Consider the following 10,479-nt stretch of genomic DNA (forward strand, 5'->3'; position numbering starts at 1 on the left):
AAAAAAAAAAAAAAAAAAAATGGACAGAGGAACTGAATAGACATTTTTCCAAAGAAGACATACAGATGGCCAAAGAACACATGAAAAAATCCTCAACATAACTAATCAACATCACAATGAGATTTCACCTCACACCTGTCAGAATGGCTATTATTAAAAAGACAACAAATAAGTGTTGGCAGGGATGTAGAGAAAAGGGAACCCTTGTGCCCTGTTGGTGGGAATGTAAATTGGTGCAGCCACTATGGAGAACATGGAGATTCCTCAAAATGGAATTCCTCACTATGGAGATTCCTCAAAAAATTAAAAATAGAACTACCATGATATCCAGCAATTCCACTCCTGAGTATTTTTCCAAAGAAAATGAAAACACTAATTCAAAAAGACAAATACTGGATGATTTTGTTTATATGTGGAATCTAAAAAAACAAAACAAACGAAAAACCACAGCTAAACAGTAACAGAGTCAGAGATACAGAGAACAAACAGGTGGTTGCCAGAGAGGAGGGGGAGAGAGAGAGAAGACAAATAGGTAAGAGAGATTAAGAGGTACAAACTTTCAATTACAAAATAAACGAGTCACAGATATGAAATGTACAGTGTGGGAAATATAATCAGTAGTTTTGTAATATCTTTGTATGGTGACAGACGACAACTAGATTTATTGTAGTGATGGTTTTGAAATGTACAGAAATATCGAATCACTATGTTGTGGACCAGGAACTCACATAGCGTTGTAGTTCAATTATCCTTCAAAAACAAACAAACAAACAAACTCATAGGAAAAGAGATCACATTTGTGGTGATCAGAGGCAAAGGGTGGGGGCAGAGGGAATTGGATGAAGGTGGTCAAAAGGTATACATTTCCAGTTTTAAAGTGAATAAGTGCTAGGGCTGCAATGTACAACATGATAAACAGAATTCACACTGCTATACGTTATATATGAAAGCTGTGCAGAGAGTAAACCCTAAGAGCCTAAGAGTGCTCATCACAAGGAAAAGATACATTGTTTCTATTTCTTTAATGTTGTATCTATGAGACGACAGATGTTCACTAAACTTACTGTGGTCATCATTTTATGACGTATGTGAGTCAAATCATTATGCTGTGCGTCTTATACAGTGCTGAATGTCAATTACATCACAATAAAACTGGAAAGGAAAAAAGATGTCATAAAGTCTAAAAATAAATCCAAAGAAAGCAGAGGAATGAGATAACGAGCAAGAAAGCAAAGATTAATAATATAGAAAAAAAAACTAAAAAGGATCAGTAAAGTAAAAAAATCATTTCTATTTAAAGACTAATATTGACAACCCCCTCACAGGATTAGTAAAAACAAAAGAGACAATGCCAACAAGCAACATTACCAATAAAAGAGATGATATCATTGCAGATGAGGTATCGTATATTAAGCATGACTTCACGCTAATAATTGTGAAAACAATATGCAAAGGATCAACTTCTAGAAAATAAAACTCATCAAAAGAGTCTCAAGAGGAAATAGAAGACCTGAATAATTCAATCACCATTAAAGATACTCAATAACAAAAGTTAATCTTCACACAAATAAAAGAGCAGGCCTGACAGTTTTATAGACCAGTTCCACCAAACATTCAAGCAAAAAATCATACCCACCTTATGCAAACTCTTCTAGAAAACAGAAAAAGAGAAAACATTTCCCAGTTCACTTTACCAGCCAAATACAGCACCAATACCAAAACCAGACAAGGTAAGTATGAGAAAGGAAAACTATAGGCAAATCTCAGTCATGAGCATGGATGTAAAATTATTGTATAAAAAAAGTTATGTCATGACTCTGGTTTTCTTTTTTTTTTTCTTTTTTTTTTTGTGGTACGCGGGCCTCTCACTGTGTGGCCTCTCCCGTTGCGGAGCACAGGCTCTGTACGCGTAGGCTCAGCGGCCATGGCTCACGGGCCCAGCCACTCCGTGGCACGCGGGACCTTCCCGGACCGGGGCACGAACCCGTGTCCCCTGCATCGGCAGGCGGACTCTCAACCACTGCGCCACCAGGGAAGCCTGACTCTGTTGTTTTTAATCTCAGGAATGTAAGGTTAATTTAATATTAGAAAAGTGATCAGTGTAACTTACCTTTTTAACAGATAGAAGAAAAAAGCTAATTCTAATAATAAAGTATTTAATAACGTTAAGCTTCATTAATCTGATAAAAGGTGCATACAAAAATGAAAACAAGGGGCTTGCCTGGTGGTGCAGTGGTTAAGAATCTGCCTGCCAATGCAGGGGACACGGGTTCAAGCCCTGGCCTGGGAAGATCCCACATGCCGCGGAGCAGCTAAGCCTGTGCGCCACAACTACTGAAGCCTGAGCGCCTAGAGCCAGTGCTCCACAACAAGAGAAGCCACCGCAAGGAGAAGCCCGCAAACCGCAACGAAGAGTAGACCCCGCTCACTGCAAGTAGAGAAAGCCTGCACACAGCAACGAAGACCAAACAAAGCCAAAAATAAATAAATAAATGTATAAACAAAACCAAAAACCTAGAGTAGAAAAGTTTTTAGTGATGAAATCTACAGTCAACATTTACTAGTAAAAACTTTTCCTTTGGGCTTCCCTGGTGGCGCAGTGGTTGAGAGTCCGCCTGCCGATGCGAGGGACAGGGGTTCGTGCCCTGGTCCGGGAAGATCCCACATGCCGCGGAGCGGCTGGGCCCGTGAGCCATGGCCGCTGAGCCTGCGCATCCGGAGCCTGTGCTCCGCAACGGGAGAGGCCACAACAGGGGGAGGCCCGCGTACAGCAAAAAAAAAAAAAAAAAAAAAAAAAACTTTTCCTCTGAGAGAGGGGTAATACCAGGACATAGCCAGTGTTAGTCAGCATGTTGCAGGCCTGGCCAGCACATTAAACAAGAAAATGCAACAAAAATAATAAGAATTGGAAAAGAAACAAATTCATCACTATTCTCAGATGCTATACTGTCAGTTAGAAAAGCAAAAAGGATCTACAGAAAAATGAGTAAAGTTAACTACTGTTTAACAAGTTTGCTGGATACAGAATAAACTTAAAAGGTCAGCTGCATGCTACAGTATCAGCAACTACTTGGGAGAGGTAATTTTAAAAGAGATACCATTTACAACAGCAACAAGATGATAACGTATCTAGGAATAAATTTCAACAGATGTATAAGCCCTTTATGAGGAAAGACATTAAAGAAGGCCTAAATAAATAAAGAGATATACCACATTCCTGGATAAGAAGATTCAAAATTGTAAAGATGTCAATTCTCCCCAAATTGGTCTGCAGAGTCAATCCAATTCCAAAGTAAAATCTCAAAAGGGGCTTTTTGTAGGACTTGGTAAACTGATCCTAAAATTCACATAGAAAAAACAAAAAAAGGAGCACGAAGAGCTAAGAGGCTCCTGAAGAAAGAATTCATCCTGTCCAATTTCAGGACTTATAAATCTATAGCTACTAAACCAATGCACTCTTGGCAGTGGGACAGGCCAAGGGACAGAAAAGCAACTCAGAAACAGACCCGCACATACGTGGGAACTGTATGACGGGGCTGGCGTTGCAGGGAAAGGATAGACTTCTCAATAAGTGGTACAGGGAACAGTGGTCATCTGTTTGGGGAAAAACTGATGAAATTAGATCCCTGTGAGGGAGAAGAATGCTTGAAAACAGAGGGCTGTGAGCCAGCCTGAGAACTGCTAACAGGGGCAGGTCATGAGAGCAGAGCTGTAGTGGTGGACGCGGCACAGCCGAAGCTGGCCAGTGAGACGCTGCAGCACCGGGGTGGGGTGGAAGCTGGATTGGAGGGGGTTAAACGCTGAACTGGAAGCGAGCAAGGAAACGCTGAGGGCGGCACTGCTGAGAAATTTCACTTTGAAGGGGAGCAGAGAAATGGGCGGGGGAGTGGGTCGAGAGACAGGCGACGGTTCTGAGGCAGGCAGTTCTCTCATCACGACACAGAGTGAGAGGTGACAGATGAAAGAGCGGGAGGCTTTCAGAGGGAGGGAGAAGGGAGTCTGGAGCAGAGGTGCGGGGTAGCCACGAGCAGGGATAGTTCTGCCACTGGCCCGGGTGGCAAGGCAGCAAAGGCGGGCACAGGTCCAGTCAGGCTGGGGGACTTGGGGGTGGGAATGGGACGGGTGTCCCATGAAATCATATGAGAGTGACAGGGGAGGCAGGTCTGAGGAGAGAGTGGGAACGTACTCATAGGAGCTGCTGGGGTCATGCAAAGTGCACGACTGAGGTTTGCGTCTGTGAATTTACAGGGAAAATACTGCCCCAGGTGTGTAACTTCTCTCCAGGCACAGTCAGCGGTTCTGGAGCCGGTGGAGAGGGTTCAACTAGGGTTATGGGGCAGAGGGACAAAGGGGCCGGGAAACTCAAGCGTTTGCAGGGGGAAGATTAAAATGGTGACTCCAACCTGGTAAGGATGAGGACTCTAGCCTGGTAAGAAGAGAAGGCGAGATGGGAGAGGAAGGATACCCCACGGATCTAGACGCCCAGGGAAAGGTGACAGAGAATCAAGGAGGGAGACAGTGGGCCAGGAGGAAGGTCTTGGAATGAGGAGTGACAGGAAGGTGGCTGGACGGCAACGAAGCTTTCTCCCCTCGTCAGCACTCTGGCTCAGACCCCAGCAAGGGAATCAAATGTGGCTCTTTGGAATTTACAAGGACATTCAATATTTCATCCTCAAAGCAAACTCACGAGGTCAGCACAACTACCCCTACCTTACAGGCAAGGAAACTGAGGCTCAGAGAGAAGACATGTCCGGGGCAGCAGGGCCCAGACCCGCCCCCCTGCGCTCTCAAGGCCACATCACCTGGGTAGTTGCGGCAGCCCCCCGCGGTGCTCCCCCGCCGCCAGGTACCCTCGTACAGGGTGGTGTTCCAGTTGCGGAACCTCTGGCTCTTGAGCGTGTCGGGCGTCAGGTTGCAGATCTCCAGGCGGGTGAACTCACGCATGAAGTCTCGGAAGGACATCCTGGGGGGGTCGAGGTGAGAGGTGAGCCAGGGCCCCCTGCCAGGGCACCGAGGGATGTGGCACGGCTGGGTTTGGGGGGATTGGGAGCTGGGGTGCCTGTCCCCAAGAACGGCCAGACTGAAGAGGGGGCTGCTCACCAGAACTCCCCGTCCTCCATCTTGACCCGGAGCTGCTCCCGAACATAAGGGTCTACGCTGTTCCACTCCGGGGAGCTGTGGGGAAAGGGCACTGCCAGGGGCTGCCGGCCACTGACCTGCCCAGCCTCTGTCCCTGAGGCCTGTCCTCCCCTGGCCCGGGTCAGGAGGCCTCCTCCAGGCCAAGTCCAGAGATCCCAGTCCCAGTTGTCTTATAGGGGCCGGGTGAGATGCCCCAAGGATGCTCACAGGCTGGGCACAGCGGCCCGCACAGCCTGAGCTCTGTCAGGGCAGTCCTCAGACCCAGTCACATGCAGATGGGCCCCTCTGTCCAATCCTGAGCCCACCCTGGGCTGGCAGAGCCCCCAGCAGAAATGCCAGTGGCACTGAACAGCCTCCCCCAGCCTCCCTGGCCAGTGTCCGCGGCCCCTCACCCGTCACTCCAGGCTCCTGTCCACTCCACCTCGCCCCAGGGGTTCCGCATCCGGATCAGGTTCACCATCTGGCCCTGGTAGTTCACCTGTTCCCCAGAGCTCCCATCAGTGCCTGCTTCTGGTACACACTTTTAGCACCCCTTCCCTCCACCTCACCCTCGCCGAGCCCAGCTCAGCACCCAGCACCCAGCACCCACCATGGGAAGCACAGCTGAGAAGTCTGATGGGGAGTAACCTGCTGAAGAAGGCAGCTATGTGCACAAACTAGAGTAAGTCAGGGGGGCACAAGATAAACATCTCTGGATGAGAGTCCCCAGGAGATAGAAAAGGTGCTGCAGGAGGTCAAAGGAAGAGTCGGCCTCTCCCACAGCCCTGGCCACAGGCCAGAGGGACAAGGAAGCAGGAACGGCCCTGCAGGGAAGACCTCCACGTGGGGCAGTACCTGCTTGGCCCCGGTCACAGAGTAGGCATGGCCCTTCACTAGCTTCTTGAAGGTGACAGCCTCCATATCCAGAATGCTGGAGATCTGCAGAAAGACGCACATACTATGGCCAGTGTCCCCATCCCCGGTCAGGAGATGAACCCCGAGTCTTGGCGTTCCCTTGCACACACAACAGCTATGCAAAGTGATAGGCAGGAACCCTGACCCCATCTCAGCCCCTGGAAGGGGTGCTGCCTGCTACTCCACCAATGTTACCACTGGTGGCGGGGCCTGGGCACCCCACTGACACTGCTTTTGGCCACAGCTGGCCACACCCTGTGCAAACATGCATGAACACACACATACAGCCATGCATAGCCCCTCGCCTCACCACAGAGCCACGAGGTCCTCAGAGGACCTCGTGTGGAGGGACACAGTGAGGCGGAGAACAGACTAGAGTCGGGTAGGACTGGGGAAGAGCATGGGGGCGGGGCTGGAGTGGAGGATGCAGTGATGGTGGGGGTGGAGGCTGACATCAAGGATGAAGGAGGTCTGAGGATGAGTCGTGGGAACAGAAAAGCAACTGAGGGAGTCAATGGAGTACGGGAAGAAGCGGGGGCCCACGGGAGCCGGCACTAGGAAGGAGCTGAGTTCTGAAGCTGCGAACTGGAGAGCGGACAGGCAAGGCCTTAGATGACAGGAACAAGGAGCTGAAGTGAGGAAAACAAGCTGAGGTCTGAGGCTTTGGGGACCAGGATGACGCCAGGCATGGAGGTGGAAGATGGGACTGAAGTGATGGGCGTGGCTGGGTGAGGATCGGGGATGGTGTGAGGTGAAGGATGGGGTCTGGAGCCAAGCCTGCAGCGAGTCTGAGGCTGGGCTGGGTAGGGAAAGGGAGCCACTAGGAGGCTCAGGTCACCGGATGGAGCGCACTCACATCAATGGAGCAGCCCAGCAGGGAGCCTCGCTCCAGCGCCTTGAGGATGATGCTGTAGAGGTCGCTGGGCGCCTTCCGCAGCTCGTACCATTCGGTGACCCCACCTGTGAAGTCCTCAAAGCCCTCGGAGGTGCTGCCTCCTGAAAGGGCCTCGTAGCTGCCATTCACCCTGTGGGAGGCCCCGGTCAGCATTCTGTACCAAGCGGGACCCCACACTCTGGGGGTGGCCTGGAGCTCTCGCTGGGCCCCTACTCACTTGGCATAGGCCTTCTCCAGCAGAGCACTCCAGAACTCGTTACCTTGGGCAGAGTGCACGAACACCAGCTTCCCGTCCTTGGTGGGCAGCAGGTCATCCACCACCACGTCCACCCACTCCCCAAACTGCCACAGCTGGGGGAAGAGAAGCATAGTGAGTACCTGCTTTGAGATCCCCGGGGCCTGAGCTCAGGACTCAGCAGCTCTCCCACTTACTAGATACCTGATTCTAGGTCATATGTCCTAGACACGGGATCTGAGCCTCACCTTCCCTCTCCACAAAAGGGAACAGCAATGCCTTCCTCATGGGAAAACTAAAGAAGATTAGGAAGGTAGTTTTTAGGGCACCATTGTTGATATTTTTTGAAACAGACCAAGGGATGGAGAGGTTGCAAAGCCCTTGGAACCTTTTAAGGCCATGACCCCTGCCTTTCCCCCTCCCCATTCTAGGCCATGGGTGTGTGTGTGTGTGTGTGTGTGTGTGTGTGTGTGTGTCTGCCTTTCCCCCTCCCCATTCTAGGCCATGGGTGTGTGTGTGTGTGTGTGTGTGTGTCTGTGTGTGCCGCAGGGTTTGCTTCATAGATGCCTTGAGGGCCAAGTTTCCCGTGACTCAGAGCTACGGCATTGGCATTCGGGGCTGTATGTGTGCGCGCCGAACAAGGGGGCGAGGGGAGGAGGCCCACCGCACTGTCTGTGAGGAAGTGAACGGGCCAATCAGAGGCCGGGGAGGAGCGGATTGGTGGAGTGAGGGGAGAGGGTGGGGAAAGGGCGGTGAGGCCGCGCCCCGGTGGGCCAACGCTGGCAGGTGCCGCACTTGGCCACAGTAGTTGCCACCGCACGGTGGGTCCTGCAAGTCAAGCCTTAGGCGCCGAGGCCGGTGAGGACGAGGTAGGGCAAGGGGCTCCCTGGCTAGGCGGAAGGAGAGGACACTGGGGCCAGAGATTCTCATCCAGGCTTCCTGGGGGTGTGTCTCTCCCAAAACCAGCCTACTGAGAATTCATTAGTGTGATTTGAAAAATGGGCCCTGTGCGCAAACAACATCAGGAAACGCTGGTTTAAATAGGCTTAATCCCGAGTCTTTCTTTTCTGCAAGGCTCTCTAAGAGGCTGGCGATTGCCAAAGTGCAGGCGGAGCTGGGAGTGGGTGGGTGGGTGGACTGATGCCAAGGGTGTATGTAGATGGCCACATGTGCTGGTCGGTTTTCCCGGCAGAACACTCTCTGTTTCTCAGATAGGGAAACTGAGACCCTGCGGAGGAAAAGGATTTGTCCCACAGGATATAACACAGAGATCCTTCTACTCTTCTAAGCACTTTTCTCCCCGGATGTGCACCAGCATCCAGGAAAGCTGCCAGCCGAAATACCTGTCCAGCCGTTTCACACATGACAGGTTCTCACGCATGACGGATCGGAGATGGAATCAAGAGGTCACACACAATACTTTCGAGAGGGAGGGCTGGCCCTGCAAGGTGTGGCCCTGAGCCACCCTAACTTCAGTGTCCCCACCACCTGCAGTGCCTGCTACCCCTCTCTCCCTCACCCCCCTTGCCCAAGGTGCATGTGGGGCTCCTCACCTGGAAATGGAAGATGCCGACGTAGCCATCCTGGAAGCTTTGGCCATGTGGAACCACTCGGTGCAGGAGGGTGTCATTGAGGGTAAGGGAGGCGATGGCCGCCAGGAGCCAACAGTCCCCTGGGATGGGAAAGAGCCACGTCAGGCCTGCTCTACCAATCTGCGCCCGATGGTGCACACGAGTGCCATGCTGGGGAGAAACGGGTTCCCTGGGCAGGGCTCCCCTCAACTTACAGAAAAGACCCAGGAATCTGGGCAAACCAGCCCCAGCACTGATAGCCAGAGCCCGCTTGGGCTTGCAGAAGGGAGGGGCCGAGGCAGAGCAGGAAGGAACGGGTATAGGGAACTACTTTGGAAAAACACTCAAAACGCCCCAGGGCCTACCTAGTGCTCCCTGGCAGATATCTGTGCGGGTGGCTCCATCCACGATGAACTGGGGGTTTGAGAACAGCTCCTGCAAGAGACCCAGAGTCCTGTCTCTGGGCCAGCCCCTCCTAGAAACTGGAACCCAGGTACCCCAGACCCCACTCTAGGGACCTGGAGTCCTATTCCCACTCCTCACCCAGGAAGGGGGTAAACTGAATCCCACCCAGGGTGGCCCCTCTCACCGTGGGACGCTTCCACTTGATGCCATAGGTTTTGGAGGAGTTAGGGCCCAGGTCCTTGAAGCCCAGGCTCTGGGGCACTGGGGGGAAAGCCTCATCACGGAAGAGGGCCCCACTCTGCAGGCAGTGAACCCGCAGCTGATCATAATCCTGGCCCAGGTACTTGATGGCGTTTTCATGGCGGCCCAGGCCCAGCTCCTTGGCCCGCTGCTTTTGCACTTGTGCAGACACCCCGGTGCAGTACACCGGAGTGATGACCTCCTCAGCCATCCTGTGGGAGAGATGGGCCTGCTCAGAACCCAGGCCTTCCCAGGACTAGAGCTGGGACTCCTGTCTGCTAACACTGCTTTCCTTCCTCCCCAGACCTGGGGTTCCCCCCGCGACTGCTCCTCTCACTGAATCAGGGCTGCCACCTCCCTTTGCTCCCAGAACCCTGGAGAGGGGGCTTCCCATCCCCCCAGGTATGGTGGCCACCATCTCCCTACCCCCACCCAGTGCTACCACCTCTCTTTTCCCAGATGCCCGTTGTCCTGGGTCTGCAGTCCTGTGGTCAGCCAGTCAGGTTGGGGAAGGGCGGAGCCCGAAATAACACAAGGAACCAGGAAGGTGGGAGACCCGAGGGAAGGCCTCTGACCGTTTGCTTGCCTGTAACCCCCCTCCTCAAACTAGCCGAGCTCCCGTACACTGGCCCCTTTCCCTGGCTTGGGGGCTGAGTACTCCAGGCAGTCGGGGTCCCCCTCCCCAAGCTCCTGAGACAGGTTGAATGATCAGGGCTGCTGCGCTTCAGTCCTTCCCCCTCCGGCCCTCCCCCAGCCCAGCGCAGCCCGGCCCCTGGAGGCAGTGAGGAACGCAGGCTGGGGCGGGCGCCGGAGCTGTGCGGCTTCCCCAGCCCCTGCCCCAGTCCCAGGCACTCAGGGAGCCCGGGGTAGAGGTAGCCCCTCAGCCCGGGAGCGGGAGCAGTGGCCAGGCCCCGGGAACAGCGGCCCGGCCACCCACCTCCTTACCTGGGGGAGGAGTGTTCGGGGGGTCGCTGCGGTCCCTGCGGCTGGCTTTCCCGGTGGCAGCTGAGGACAGGGCCCAACCAGGAAGAGCGCTCCTCCCCGCCCTCCTCCTGCGGCCCCTCCGCCCTCCTCCCTCCCTCCCTCCTTCTGCCCCTTCT

At 53.1% G+C, this 10,479-nt stretch overlaps 1 protein-coding gene across 1 annotated transcript in view; it reads right to left on the reverse strand.

Annotated features, from left to right (window-relative positions):
* The window catches only part of CAPN1 (calpain 1), a 24,558-nt gene extending 14,079 nt beyond the window's left edge, over positions 1–10,479 (reverse strand). The window contains exons 1-10 of the mRNA XM_024748778.1: positions 10,325–10,479; positions 9,324–9,591; positions 9,100–9,169; positions 8,717–8,835; positions 7,146–7,279; positions 6,890–7,058; positions 5,974–6,057; positions 5,532–5,617; positions 5,101–5,175; positions 4,803–4,963 (exon numbers count right to left, since the gene is read on the reverse strand). Of these exons, the coding sequence (XP_024604546.1) occupies positions 4,803–4,963; positions 5,101–5,175; positions 5,532–5,617; positions 5,974–6,057; positions 6,890–7,058; positions 7,146–7,279; positions 8,717–8,835; positions 9,100–9,169; positions 9,324–9,590 (1,165 nt within the window). The 5' untranslated portion in view covers position 9,591; positions 10,325–10,479. The remainder of the gene's footprint in view (positions 1–4,802; positions 4,964–5,100; positions 5,176–5,531; positions 5,618–5,973; positions 6,058–6,889; positions 7,059–7,145; positions 7,280–8,716; positions 8,836–9,099; positions 9,170–9,323; positions 9,592–10,324) is intronic.

The sequence above is a fragment of the Neophocaena asiaeorientalis genome, unplaced genomic scaffold (assembly GCF_003031525.2).
Source record: "Neophocaena asiaeorientalis asiaeorientalis breed wild unplaced genomic scaffold, Neophocaena_asiaeorientalis_V1.1 scaffold43, whole genome shotgun sequence".
Taxonomy (NCBI): Eukaryota; Metazoa; Chordata; class Mammalia; order Artiodactyla; family Phocoenidae; genus Neophocaena; species Neophocaena asiaeorientalis.